At 40.6% G+C, this 15784-nt stretch overlaps 1 protein-coding gene across 1 annotated transcript in view; it reads left to right on the plus strand.

The window, feature by feature from the left end:
- Prkacb (protein kinase cAMP-activated catalytic subunit beta) overlaps window positions 1-15784 on the plus strand; it is a 92420-nt gene that overhangs the window by 47184 nt on the left and 29452 nt on the right. The window contains exons 3-4 of the mRNA XM_035450668.1: window positions 13086-13147; window positions 15090-15218. Of these exons, the coding sequence (XP_035306559.1) occupies window positions 13086-13147; window positions 15090-15218 (191 nt within the window). The remainder of the gene's footprint in view (window positions 1-13085; window positions 13148-15089; window positions 15219-15784) is intronic.

Genomic DNA, 15784 nt, shown 5'->3' on the forward strand with positions numbered 1-15784 from the left:
AACTGCAGAAGGAAAGGGTATTTATGTAGAGGTGGCTATAAAGGCCAGAGCTGTAGTACATGAAATTTGTGTGGCTGCTTCTAAAGGAGGCATTATTGTGAAATGGCCTTAAAGCCATTAGGAACTATAAACAATAACAGTGCTGGAAGCACCAGCATTCCGTTTGTGGCTTTCTTTATGGTTTGATTTCTTATACTTACTAACAGTGTTGTTGTTGACTGTGTTTGTAAATTAATGACTAGAAGACCCATATACTACAAAGAGGTTTTTATTTTCGTATATGGTGCTCAAGATAATCATATTTAACTTGACTTTAATTAGTTTTGTCATCCAAATAGTATTTTTGTTGGCTTCTTTTAGGATCTATTTTTAAAACACTAATCCTAAAAATAAAATGCTGCCAAAATTTTATTGATTTTTCTTTTCGGTTGCGTTTAATTATAATTGGTGTCAAATAGTGATTTAAGGATGAAATAATATATGTGTTTGGCTTTGGAGGCTTTATTTAAATTATGTTGGGAAAATGAGACTAACTACATTTGTGGAAATTAATCTTTTGCTATGATTATTCATTTGTCTAAGCATGTCCAAAAGTGCTTTAATTTATTTTTTTGAGAAAATCTGCTGTAGTATGTACTGCAGCTTATCACAGAGCAGGAGCTGTTCACTTCAAGCAAACCTGCAGCTAAAAATAGACATGCTGCTGTCAGAGTGAGGTTTTGCTTCATCTCTGCTGAGGCGGAACGGGTTGGTCCAGGTGCCACTTACAGGGGGCACTGTGTGGCCCCCCTGTGATAACAGGGCTCACACCTGAGACATTGGGTCAGAAATATTTGAGATTTTATGGTATGGTGAAGAAATTCAGAGCCAAAGAACCTTCCTTCCATAAGTAGTGATGACTTCATTATTACCAGGACCTCCTCCTGCTCCTGCGGCAGTAACCCTGTAATGGTATAGAGTGGCACTCCCTCCACAAGGGGCTGTTGTCCATGCAAAATAGTGTGAAGAACTGACTGGACAGTTATGTTCTTGTTTCCAGGGTAGATATTTCTGATCTAGCCCTTGAAATTTGGGTTGACACTGTGAAATCCATATGTTGACATTTCTTAGGATTTTTGCAGATATGAAACTGCATAGACCTGGTTGTCTTTCTTTTTATGTAGTTGAGTAAAGTGATATTTCCTTTGAGAACTTGTGATAACCCTTAGAATCTTGAGCAACCACTGTAGTGCTGTGGGGCTCTTACAGTCTGAAGTGTTTAACCGAAGGTTTTACTGTTTCTTGCTTATTTTAGTTTCCTTTCAAGAAAGATATGTGTTAAAGATGATGTACTTGGTCATAGTTGCTTTTTCTGATTCACTAAGTGCAGCAATAACAAATAGATGTTGGTTTTTTCAAGAATGTTCAATCTCAAATAATTTCACATATTCTGTGACTGAATGCTCTAGCCATTTCAAAATATGGAAAATTACAAGAGAATGTGGCTTCATTAGTAAAAATAATGAAATATTAGGCCTTTTTATCTGAGACTGAAATGCCAGTGTGGTGTGGTGTCACACACACACACACACACACACACACACACATACACACGCATGCACACGCACACACACACACATACACACTCATGCACACACACACACACACACACACACACACACACACACACACACACTATGTTTGTGGAAATAGCTGTAAGGCCATCCCTGTCTCCATCCTCATAATTAGATACTCATCTCTGGGAGTCTGTCCCAGGCCCTCTCAGTGCTGTTTTTCCCCCGAGTGATCTCATCCATGCCCACGCCTCAGTCACTACCTGAAGCATCCATTTCAAGAGTCAGTTTTCTTTCTCTCCCTTGACATCTGTCTGCTCACCTTGGGTCCACACTTCATCTTGGGTCTACACTTCTGTTAATGACCCACGGTCCATATGGACAATGAAGGCCAGAATCTTGGGGTTATTTATAACTTGTTGTGTTGCATTTGATCATTTAGTTGTATTGATTGTACATCAGTCGTGTTCTCCAGACCCGGAGTCACCAGGAATGCCTTTGGAGCTGTCATTTTGACTCTGCTCAGCACCATTTTCTGACTCCTAAGCTCCCAGTTTCCTGTCTCTTTAGATGACTTTCCACAGTGATTTTAAAATTGAAATAAGTCCTTTTCTTAACCCAGTGTGAAACTTGAAATTCTGTAATTGCCACTGAAGTAAAGACTAAATTGCTTAGCAGGCCAGGAGCTATCCACAGCCTTCCTTCCTGGCCTGGGCATCATGTATGAGTAACAATCTTCCATATTTATATTCCATGTAGAAATCGTGAGAATTGCCATAGCTTTTAGGACCTCCATACAAACTCTGAAGGTGACGTTTCTGTACCTTCCAAGCACATGTATGATGTAACAGTATTTTATTAAAAGAAAAATGTATATTGATCTGTGAATTCCTGATAATACATCTGGAATTCCTAGGTGAAAGCCTTCCTTTGGCCATATGTACGCTTCTAGTTGTTATTCCAGTATCCCAAGTGAAGCAAGGAAGCCAAGTTAGAAGGCTGAGTGAATGACCAAGTAATATCCCCAGTGAACAATATCGGCTGTGTGAGCTGTTTCAGAAAGTACAGCAGTCACAGTGTTCACATGACCATCTTCAAACACGAAGACAAAATAAATTGTACTCTTCTACTCTTATTTAAAAACTGCTTGTATATTTAAAAAGAGTCTTTACTGCCCCTTCTAAGTGGTTTTCATTTGGTGAAGATTTTTCTCTTATTAAGCAAGTCTTGTGCAGGAGTTCTCCCAAAATTCTGTTGCGTTCCTTAAGGCCCTTTGACTAGAAAACATAGCAGCCTACTCAGGCAGGCAGAAGCCCACACAGACATAGGCGTCGTCAGATTGCTGAGCTGTTGAGTTCCAAGGCAAGGTGGAACTAAGCTTTAGCAAGGACTAGGGCTGGGACTGGTGAAGGACCTGCAATCCCAGCACCCTTCTCGGTTTTCCTTTCTAAGATCAAATGGCTTTCATTTTCTCTGTGTCTGATGTTCTGTCAACACAGCATGTGGCCTAGGTCTCTGTGCTGCCTGTGCAGGATGGAGCTTAGTCATCATACGCATCCAGTCACCATGTACTCCTGGCTCACATGTCTTTCCACGGAACCTGCATCACTGCATCAAAGTCCTATGTGAAGAACTGGAGAGGGTGGCGTGCAGAAACGATAGTCAACAGGTGCTTGGTCACAGCTAGAAAGGGAAGCAAGGGCCGTTCTGTTTACGTAGGGTGACAAGAGGTGATGATTATGCATTCTGCTAATTCACTGAGAAAATAAGACATGGAGGAGACAGGTGTGCTCATGCTGACTTGCACATTAGCAGCGTATCCATAGAAACGTCACATGGGACACTGTAAATATGCAGAAATTTTATGTGTCAGTTTAGAAAGGGTCTAGGTGAGCCTGCTTCTTGGTCCAGCATAATTAAGGATGAATCTGAAGAAGAAAATGTGATCTTCTATGGCTCCCAGAAATGCTGCAGACCTGAACAAGAATAAGCAGCTGGTTAATTCCCTTTTCTTATGTTTGATTGAAAACATAAGCAAAATATTGAGAAAGCTGTGCAGCAACCCTCCAGTTGAAGAAGGGCATTTCCTGGGAATGAACTAGAGCAGAGGATGGATGGCCCTCAACAGTCTGTTTTACTCTGGATTGCTTGCCTTCAAGAAAGAAACAACCATTCACCCTTACTTACTTCCCAGGGTGAGGCTTGTGGGAAAGGCTACCCTTTGCTTTTGCATTCAAGCAGCTCTCTCTGGACAGCCAAGAATTCATTAGGTCATTGCAAATTGAAAAGCTGGCCTTTGTTTCCTGGTATGACAGGCCTCTCCCTCAATGTGCCTAGCATCAGTACCAGCAAGTCCCGTGTAGTCCTGCATATTTACACATTTCCTGTATATTGTTGTTTGACTGTTTTGCCTTATGTTTGTGCACTCCACGCATATAGTGACCGGAGACAGAAGAAAGCATTGCATCCCCCGGAACTGCAGTTTCAGATGGTTGTGAGCTCCAAGTGGGTGCTGAGAACTGAACCTGGGTCCTCTGCAAGAGCAGCTAGTGCTCTTAACTCCTGAGCTCTCTCTCCAGCTCCTACAACCACTGAAAGTTGCTGTTTTTGTAATAATGTATGTGCATGCAGACAAAAATATCTAAGTATTTAAGTATTCTAATAACACCTACAATAGGAGGTGAGAGGTCAAAAGGAAAATCAGCTACCTTATTTTAGGTCATGTGTGAGGATTTTAAAAACTTCCCATTTGTTATGGATAAAGAAGCAAAACAACAAGGCAGAGCATATTAAAAAAAAAAAGGCTATACATGTTTAAAGGATAAAACCAGAGTCTTCAAGAGAAAAGAATGAACTTGCATTTAGAAATACTTACTGAAAAAAAAGAAAAAAAGAAAAACCTATAGAGAGCATCTGGACTAATCAACATTTCAAGTAAATACGAAACAGGATAGAGGAAATCAAATAAACCCAGAGGGGCTGGAGAGATGACTCTGCAGTTGTGACCCTTTGCTGTCCAATTGTAAGTACCTGAGTTCAAGTCCCAGCACCCACATCAGGGAGCTTAGGATTTCACCTGTGACTCCAGCTGCTGAAGCACACTTATGTGTACGTAAATTCACACATACACATGGACGCTTGCATACACATTCATAAATACAGTGAATCTTTAGGAAGAATAGTGAAGCACATTGTGATACGAGAAGGGACCTAGTGCTTTCGAGGTAGCAAGCAGGCTGCTTCAGATCATGGGAGCCCACAACTGGTCGTGGTGGGAAAGTAAATACCCTAGCCTGATAAGCCCTTCCAGGATATGAAGGAAATGAGTAAGATAAATATTTTAAGTGTGCAGGTCGGGGAGGTGGCTTCATGGGAAAGAGACTTTGTGCAAGCTTGAGGGTCTGAGCTTGGATCCCAGGGCCCACATACAAGCTCGGCATGGCTTCATGTGCCCGTGACCCCAGCACTGAGGGCGGAGACAGGTGGCCAGCCATTATAGCCAAAACAGCTTCCTTGTGGTTCAGAGTGACTGTCTCAGAGTGATAGATGCCGTGGGGGTGGGGACTCACACTCACACAGGCACAGGCATGCACCACACACGTACACCCCACAAACACATATAAATAAGTGAAATGGTGAGATGGGGAGCTAGGTGCAACCTAGACTCAGGAGTTTGAGGCTTTTCTTGGCTCTCCAGATACATAGAACGGCAACTGGTGCAGCAAAACTGAGAACCTGTTGCAGAAAATAAAAGGAAAATCTACAAAGTGGATGCCATGGTATCTAAAAGCAGGTCATTCTACAAATTCATTGAGCACTTTCCACACAGGACAATAGTAACAATAGAAACAGCGGTTTTGTTGTTGCTGTTTTAATGAAGAAAACAAGTTTTTTTGTTTTGGTGCCAGTGACCTCCAGCTTGCACCACCACCACGATACACACCTAGCTCATGAGAAGATGTCGTCACGAGAAGCCTGAGTCTGCCAGTCAGGAGTCATTGTGCTTTGACAGAAGTAACAAAGATGTAGATACCATGTACTTTCTGGTGGCAGTTTTGAATTTTAAGAGAAACAAATCAATCCTCAAATATCTAGGTCTCTTTACCTCTTAAAATCTCATGTGAAACCTTTCCAATGAGGAAAAACAAACAAAACAAACCGTAGAATTGGAGGCCACATAACTTAGAGCTCCTTCTAAGAGAGAGAAACAAAATGGAGACCCAGTGCCTTAGAATGCTGAAGACTCTGTATCAAGCTTCCCTTAAGTAAATTCTAAATTCACAAGAATTAGAAGAGATTCCCAGGGTGTGGAAAACAGGTGGGAAATGGACGTGAGCTATAGATTTCCAGACTGTTGTCCAAAGGCTTTCATCCTCTTTTTCTTTCTTCCTTTTTTGGGGGTGAGGGGCTGGGGGCAGGGGTGGTGAGACAGAGTCTCATTAGGTAGGTCTGGCTGTCCTGAAACTCACTATGTGGTCCACACTGGCCTCAAGCTCACAGAGATCTCCTCCTGGGTGCAAGAATTAAAGGTGTGCCCCACTAGGCCAGCTGAGGGCTTTTTCTGTTAAATGTCCTCACAAAGAGAAGCCAAGTCCTCCCATCCTGCAGCCTGGGGTTATAGGATCAGGACCCTGGAAAGATCTTTCTAGTGCAGTGTGGGTTAGGAAACCCAACTCTGCTCACATCTCTGGGCTTGAGTGCCTGGATCGGGGGTGAGATAGGTGTGTGCTCATTCCTGTGGGATGCCTCTTCTGGGAAGTCATCACAGCTGCTTCCCCTCAAGCAGGCTTCAGTATTGATGTATATTAATTTTGTGGTCTAAGGAGCTGCTGGTGACACACTGATGCCAACAGAGACCAGTGCAGAGTCTCTGCTAGGACAAGCCCTTCATGTTTCCTGCAGATAATGCATCCTTCAAGCTTTTATTCACCACCCTAGAACAAAACACCCACACTTGTGAGGGTCTGGGCCTTCCCAAGAGGATCACATAGTAATATCTCAGAGATTAGCATCATTATATGGATCACCATTTAACATCCATGACAAAGAGAAATGAAAACTACAAATGCCTGAGTCTCAAAATGCACAGAACAAAATTGATCTATCTAGTAATCACAGAATAGGCAAATATCAAGAATGCTTATAAAAGTGATTCTATAATTAAGACATGATTTTATTTATTTATTTATTTACTTACAGTCTTGGATATGGAGTACTTGAGTTCAGTCAATAAAGACTCATTCACAAACACAAATGTGTTTATAGATTTACAAAATTCCAATAACTCATGGGCCAAGAAGTAATTTATATAAATTAAAATTCAACTATATGTTGCCATTTTTTGCATGTAGCTAAAGTAGAATGTGGGCTTCTTTACCATAAATGGTGCAGTGTTGAGGTAAAGAGCTACACCAACCAGTGAGTTTGTGGAAGTCCCGCATGGATAAAGGGTCAGGCGTGAGTGAGAGGCAGTGGAGCAGAAAGTAGTGATTATTTATGTCCCAACTGAAGTTTCCCTTCCCTCCTCTCCCCCACCCGCTCCCCCGCCCCAATCCACTCCTCCTCTGTTTCTGTGCAGAAAAAGGCAGGCCTCCCATGGTATGAACAAAGCATGCTATATCAAGTTGTGGTATGACTAAGCACCTCCCCTTGTATTTATGCTGGACAAGGCAATTCAGTTTGAAGAATAGATTCCCAAGAGTCAGCCGAAGCGTTAGGGACAGCCCCTGCTGATGGGAAGCATTTTTAAAGCACAGATGAAACTCTTCCCATTTATTCAAGCTGAGCATGGGAGTGTATGTCTGTAATCCCAGCAGTGGGATTACAGGGGCCTGAGATGGGAGGATTGGCCTGTGTTCAAGCCCATTTGAGGCACAGCAAGTAGCAGTCTAGCCGTGGGATAGAGTGAGGTACTCTCAAAACAAGACAAACCTAGATTAAAACTTTGAATGTTCAGTCCAATACAAAGACTTCCAGAGAATAAAGAAGAAATCCTGAATTCAGTTCCTCACTGGGTAGATGCTTACAGAATGATGGTGTGTTTAACAGTCTTGCCAGATTGTGCATTTCTAAGATCACGGTGGCAGAGTTTCTTGAATTTTCTGTGTGGACACCTGTACATTGCCTATTGATAGTGACAATTCTGGTCTTAACCTTGTCCTTGTCTCTCGGTTATTTTAGCTAACAGTGCAGTGGTATAGAGAAATGGGGCCAGTGGGCATCTTTCCCTTGCTCCTCACTGCAGAAAGAATGCTCCTGGCTTCATTTTCCTCACTTTCTCCCAAAGACTGAGTTTGGACAAATGAATCCATGTCCTTTGTGCAAGATCACCTCAGCCTGGCACGTCTGCTCTTGCACCCTCCCTCCCCTTTATCCTTGGGGATTCAATGCGGATGGTGCATCAGTCTCCATGGGCTTCACCCAACTGTCCAGGAACCTCTAGCCAACTCTAACTGCACTTTTATTTTTTATTTTCAAGACAGGATTTCTCTGTGTAACAGTTCTGGCTGTCCTAGAACTTGCTCTGTAGACCAGGCTGGCCTTGAATTCACAAAGATCTGCCTGTCTCTGCCTCCCAAATGCTGGGATCAAAGTTGTGTTCCACCATGCCCAGCTAACACTCGTAATTTTAAGGAAAATTATCATGAAACAAACTTTGGTATCAAACAGTAGTTGTAAGTTTTATTTCTTGATATTTTAAAATGAATATTATTTGAATATATGCAGTTAAATAAATGAGTTTGTATGGTAGCATTTTACTTCTACAAATATTATTCTAGAAAATGTATTTAAGTGACTATTCTAACATGTGACTTTGTGAGTGTATTTTAATCATCATTTATTTTGTTTTTTGTACACAAGCTTCCTCTTCTTCAGACATATCTGGTAGGCAACTCTTTTTTTTTTTTAATAAAACAAGTCTTTACTTTAAAACTTTCTATTCAGCTGTTTGTAAATTTTTATTATTCTCATAGTTTGATTTTATTATTTTGACTTAATAAAATATTTTTGTAATGGAGATGATTTGTTTAATTTACTTGGATTTTTCTAAGATCATCTTACAGGTATTAAAGTCTTTGTGTGATATTTTACAGATAATAAATATAACACCATGAAACAGACGGTTGTAGTAGAGGACAGAAGACACGTGAATGTGTGTCACTTAGGATTTTCCAGGTTGGTGGGTGGCTTTTGAAAGGATACAACATCATAATTTTGAGTGAAATGATTAGTGCTGTAGCTGTGCATTTGACCAGGAAGTTTGTAGTCTGCTGGTTCTGTTTTCTAAAGTACTTGACTGAGAAAGCGGTCCTCTCATGGTGTGATGGGGGATGAGATGCATCTCCTTGGCTCTGCTACATCAGTAGCAGTGCTGTTGCATTTTCAGTAATAAATCTGCACACTCTGTCATGAGATGCTCAAGATAGCATCTAACAGTTAGGCCTTGGCACAGTGTGACTCAACAGTGTGTCATGATAGATTAGCATCTATCAAGTCCATCTAACAGCGCCTTGTGGATTTGTTCAGTGTCACCCTTGAAACATTCTTGCTCATCTAGAGCCACATGAATTGCATGGGTAAAATTATGCCACACTTGAAGTTTTAGTTAAATTTCCTGTTTAAAATGAACTTTAATCTGACTTTCAAGTTGTGATTTGCTTTCAAGTAATATACCAGTATGGGGGAGAAAGAGTGATAAGAAATGAGTATATTTTTCTATGTGTATGAGACCTGTCTTTGGTTGCACCTCTCTTCATCCCTTGGATAGGTGAGTAATGAGAACAAACCCTGGGTGAGCATCTAGATTCCTTTGGTGTACTCTTCTAGACTGCAACATGATAGACTCTATAAATGTCAAAAACTGAAGAGAAAATCATTTCATTTGGATAACGAGTAAAATTGTAAATGAATAAATGGAGATTTTGGTGTGCCCTCTTTTGTACATGGCTTGTTCCATTAATAAACAAGACAGAACAGAATGCACTTGGAAAAAACCCTTCCTTGAAGTGTTATGCCTGCGCCGGGTGTTGGTGGCGCACACCTTTAATCCCAGCACTAAGGAGGCAGACTCAGGTGGATCTCTGAATTCAAGGCCAGCCTGTGAGTTCAAGGTCTCCAGAGCGAGTGCCAGGATAGGTTCCAAAGCTACACAGAGAAACCCTATCTTGAAAAACCAAAAAAAAAAAAAAAGAAAAGAAAAGAAAAACAAGAAGACATGTTATGCCTAAGAGTAGTTGTTAGACGCTCTTTGAGGCTTTGCTGAAGGCTCCTGTGATCACACAGCTAGGGTGCTATTGCTGTTATATATCAGGTTCCCAAAACTGTATCAGCCACCGCACTGGCTCAAAGGGTTAAATGTCTATATGGATTATGTATTAGAACAGAAGAAAACTGAACATTGAAAATGGCCCTGTGCTTGCTCTGTAACACATTGAATTGAATGGGGTACAGCGTGTGAGTCTGCCTGTCTTCCCCACCTCTCGTTTTGTTATTTATTAATATGTCAGTGGGTAGCAAGTTTGAAAATACCTACTGTACTGGCCTGTCTTTGGGGTTCTGACAGGGTACACCCTCAGCTGCAGCCACTAAGAGCACCTCCTGTGCACATTCACTATGTTCTCTTTAAAAGGGGCCCTGACCACCTCCCATCCTTCTCTCTTTCCTCCTCTCCCTCTCTCTGTTTTTCTCTCCTCTCCTCTCTTCTCTCCCCCTCATTCCTCTTTCCTGCTGCTCCTGTCTCTGGAGGCTGATCTCCTCCCTGCCTTTCCCCTTTTTATGATCCCTTTCTCTGTTTAAACAACAACAGCAACACCCTCTGCTTGAACCATATCACATGCCATCTTTCTCCCTGTGCCAATCTTCTTAAATCACAACGCCTATAAATAAGCAATTAGAAGTTAAATCCACCCATATCTGAAAATAATCAAATCCATGGCAAATACATGTGGTTCTATGTTGTCTGTTGTTTAAATATATAAAATATTTTAGTTTGATATATATATATATATACATATATATACATACATACACATACATATATGGCAACTATTTTATTGAGATAATTATTTGTCTTTGCATCTAAATAGTGCACATACATCCTAGAGATTCCATGTTTGTACATATTGTATATGACAAAAGCGTGTTTCAGGAACAGTCTTCTTCATGGTATTATTTAATGATGTTATAACTAATGCATCCTTAATTCTAAAGGGAAATGCCTTTATATGTTCATGTTACTGAAACTTGTATTTTTTTCAGTGCATGTTGTACATATTGGTAATGGTTTTCCCACAAAACGTTTCTGAGTTGTCTGCTTCCTCCAGTATGACTTGTCAGTGACCTCAGAGTACTGATGAGTGTGGACAATATTTCCAGATCAGATTAATGAAGAATTCTGAGGCACGTCAGAAACCTTTCTCAGAGCTCATCACCAAGAAAGGAGTTGTCATACACTCCCACTTATCCTGCTGCCCAATCACTGCTCTTTTCCTCCAGATCTGCTCACTGTTGACCTGACAGGAGCTGCAGAGGACACTCGAGGGTCTCTCTCTCCAGTCTGTCTGAACTCATACACAATAACGTGGACAAGTTCTATATATAAATGAGAACTAAAATATTTTTCAGAAGAAATTAAGGATGTATTTTCAGAATCATCAAGTGTGGTTTCTCAAAAGCCACAGTTGCATGTTCCAGCATATTTTCTTTTTTAATTTAACTTACAACCATCATGTCCAAGTCATGGCCATGTGCAGACATCGCTATTCCATGCCAAAAAAATAAAATAATGAAATCTTATAAAACCAGCTTTCTTGAGCCTAGGATGAAGCTCATTGGTCTCCACCAGGTCTCTACCATCTGCAGTTATGTGCTCCTGGGTTAGAGATCTGGACCTCGGACAAAACAAACCAACCCTCTTCAGCTGCAACCAATATCCTCACTCTCCAAAGATCAGACTATAATTATCCAAAACCATGACCCAAAACCTCTTGACTTCTCCAGTCCTAGACTGAATTAGGTGCAACCATTCATTTATTGTAGCACACGAGGATCCTAACTTTGAAAGTTAATTGTCTCTATTTTTTCTTAAGTAGATGTTTAACTGTATAATACAGTTCTTAGAAAGTAGTAAAATGACATTCCCTGACATCCCAGAAATGTATACACCAGTGTACTTTTAAAACAAGTGTCTGCCATTGGTGCGTATCATCGTCATATTGAAATAGTGATAAACCGTTAGAATGGCAAACGCCATTTTGGTTTGTGATGGGCCAAAGGCATACGATAGAAAAAGTGAGAAAGAATAATTTGGGTTCCCACTGCTCATTCCAGACCTCTGTTTCATTTTATTTTAGTTTTTGTTATGGTAGTGTTGTTGTTTATTTGCTTGAGACAGAGTCCTCTCCTTGTAGACTAGATTTGCCTGGGACTCACTATGTAGCCCAGGCTGGTCTGAACACACCACAGTGCACCTACCCCAGCCTTCGCCATGCTGGGATTTTAGACCTGATCAACCATGTCCAGCATAATTGTGGCTTTAGCAGGCCATTCATTGTTTCGGAAGTCTTCACCAGCATCTGACGGGTTCCGTGGCTTCCAGGTCTACTCTCTATCCGTTGCTCCTCCATAGAGCCAGACAGGGAAATGCCAGGAGTCTGCTGAACAAAAGAGAAATAGTAAAGGGATCTTGCATAATCTAACTGTATTATTTTCACTTTTCACACAAAACATACAAATATATCAAAATTCTAAAACATGTTTACCATTATTTGTTTCTAAAACATTGAAATTTGATTTAAAAACAGAAGCCCTTGGTAGTGAATTTGTGGGAGGAGTGTGTAAACAGGGCATGCCCTAAAATGACTCATCTTTCATTAACAAATCTAACAATATAAACCACAGCTCCATACAAATACAGCTGTTATTAGCCATTATGTTAACACTGGCTTTTGTTTGGCTTTATTTTAATGTAAATTATAATCAGACATTCAGTTTAATTTTCCCTACAAGTTCAAAGCTAGTTTTTAAAGTAGTTTGTATTGTTAGTGGTGTTTTGTTCCATTGGGTTCTGTTGGTTTGTGGGTCCTATAGCTGTCAGTCTGTGGTTTCTCCTTTGCTCTCCACAAGGTCTAACACACAAATCGTCTGTCTGGGACTGCCCTTTACCACAGCCAGCTGTTCTCAAAACTCCATAGACCAAGACATGCAAATGCCCTTAGCTGTGTTACAGACCCCGAAATACCAATTCCAGCTTATTAACAACAGTCAACGATTCTGTCTTTGACTGATGTCTTCTACACGACTTTCAGATATGTATTCTGGGACATGGTTGTAATTAGGTTTGAAGTTACTAAAGTGGTCCCTATGTAGAGCAATATTGGAGGCTCTTAGAAGTTGATGTCACACGGAGGGTACACTTGTCCTTGCATCAGTTGCCACCATAAGGGTACTTACGTCCATAATGCCACATGTCATATCTCCTTTAACAGGACTTACGAATTCTTACCAGACACCATCTGTTTTCTTTTTTTCCAGTGAAAGAATTTCTAGCCAAAGCCAAAGAAGACTTTCTGAGGAAATGGGAGAACCCTCCCCCGGTAAGGAAGCTGTTTGTTTTCTGTGACTGGAGATGCCTATGTTAAGTAAATCGAAGTTCTTGCTTAACTTATTGCTACTCCAGAAAGTTTACTTTTTAAGTGTTATTAGTAAACATATTATAGTGTCTATGGTGGGAATTCTACCCTAATGCTGTGGTGTCATTTATTAATTGACAGTCTTACAGATACCTCCATTGAAGAAGCAACCCTCTTCTCATAGTATCCCTAAAGGGCAGATGGGTGTTTCTTGGTACTTTGTTTCTTGGCACAGTCTTGGGAATTGAATGTAGGGTCTCACATATCATAGGCAAGTTCTTTCCCACCACTGTGTGCCATGACTGTTGTTAAATGTTGATACTCTTGGCTTACACTGTGCTTAGAAAGATGTATACATTCAGAGTGAGTCAAAACGCATATGGAAAATAACTGTGAAGAGATGGTAAATATCTGGAGAATTCAATAAACTACCATCAAAAGAAAAAAAATGTTGATACTAAGTCCAAATTGCTATGTATGATAGAAACTCAGTGTTTTCTGAAGTACTAATTTTCAGCTACACAAGTTGTCATGTGACATACTAGAAAGGGGGCAAGGGAAGACATTCTTTTATTGTATGAAAAAAGCAATGATGAAACATAAAGTGATGTCCTGTTGCACACTGTTCCTACTGCTTGAAGGTGACTGTATTAACCTTTGCAACCCACCTGTGTCAGTAAAATAAAAAAATTAGATGTAAAACCACAGTTAATTCAATCAGAATTGTGAAGACTTTTCTACTTTGATAAAGTTCCCACAAATGTGAAATGACCAATGTCATACAATTTATAAGTGAAATGTAATTTTGCTTTCTTTCTGTCATGAAGCAACATTTGCTTTACTGTGGAGATTGAATTACTATGGCACTCTCCTGCAGCTATCTGGCCTAGCATGTATAGAAGAGCCATATCATACTGGTTTTGCTCAAGCTACAAACTGCAGATTGAGCCTTGAAAATGTTTTTCTGAGGTTTGCATGAGTATCTTCATAACGAAGCCTATTAAACAGATAGGTCAGCAATCATACTTGTTGCTGCCACATAATTTGTTCCTAGTAATTTTCTTGTTGTTGTGGCAGCAACAAATTAAATGGATTGATGCCTCTAATTCTTTGCTTCTGTGCAGTAGTCAAAACCAAACAAAGATGTTTGCTTATAACAAAACAGCTATTCAAGGAGGGAAAGAATCTGATTATTCTTCTGAGACTTCAGCTTCAGTTCTTTGTGGGATGAAGACTCGTCTCCTTCCTGTTTTAGGTAATGCTAGGTTATTACGACGCCAAGGAGAAAGCTTGGCACTACACAGTTCTGAGGACATTGCCTAGTTCTGTCTGTTCCCAAGTGCTAAGGCTATTATCTAGTTTTACAGATGCTGTACAGTTGTGTGGCTCTTCTTACTTCTGTGGCTGATGACTGGTTGTTTGGCTGCCATCTAGTTCTGTGACTACATACAAAGATACAAAGAACACCACTTCCTCAGAGGCATGAAAACTGATCTCTCAGTTTTCATTTTGCACAACCATTTACAGGTGTTCTGTGACCATATACGTCATTTGACTTTGGTTTGTAATTCTGAAAATGTGCACATAATTCATTAGCTGCGTTACGGATTCACAGTGGAGTTGAAATATGACCGTGAATGTTTTAGATAAGGCTTTTATTTCCTTCAGTAGTTTTGTGCTCCATTTTATAAAGTTATTCTCTATTATTGGACTTTTGTTACTCAAAGGAGACTAGAGAATGGATAATGTGAAATCTGAAGAGTGTATGTGTATCATTTCCACATGAATAAGCTGAAATCAGATTATCCACTATGGCTGTGTAACTCTGAGTGGTAACAATTGTAGTTCTGTGGCAATTTCTAATTTAAAAGTTCATTGCATTATTATTTTCTAAATTCTTGTATAGAGTAATGCTGGGCTTGAAGATTTTGAAAGGAAAAAAACCCTTGGAACGGGTTCTTTCGGGAGAGTCATGCTGGTGAAGCATAAAGCCACTGAGCAGTACTATGCCATGAAGATCTTAGACAAGCAGAAGGTGGGTGTCCTGGTGCCCTACTTGCTCTTCCTTAAAACAGTTAGTGGTATAAGCTGCCATTGACACCTTCCGATAACCCTTGAGGTTGCTGTTGGCATGTTTATTATTTATTGTAACTGTGTGATGTGTGGTTAATGTAGGTTTTCGTATCTGGGAACATGTCATTTCTGTATCTGTGATAACACATGTCTATGCGCACTAACAAAATACACAATTCCGTCTGTGTGGTAGTACAAATTACCATACATGGGATTTGGGATGATGTAGGTTAATTATATTGGGGAGAAATCACCTACGTGAGAAACGGATAACCCTGGGTCAGTGCTCTGAGCATCCAACCTAAGCTGCCCTCCGAACCCGACTGGAACCAAGAGAGCAAGCCTGTCCCTCCTCAGACCAAAATCCCACACGTTCATGTACACACCTGTGGCCACGCCCAAACAGGCATGGTCAGCGCCACAGGTACCTAATGAGATCTCACTACACATCTGTGCAGAACAAGCACCTCTTACACTGCATCCACAGACTGATGAACACAAACTTAGTGACATTAGTTACTGTCCCAT

Source organism: Cricetulus griseus (assembly GCF_003668045.3).
Source record: "Cricetulus griseus strain 17A/GY chromosome 1 unlocalized genomic scaffold, alternate assembly CriGri-PICRH-1.0 chr1_0, whole genome shotgun sequence".
Lineage (NCBI taxonomy): Eukaryota > Metazoa > Chordata > Mammalia > Rodentia > Cricetidae > Cricetulus > Cricetulus griseus.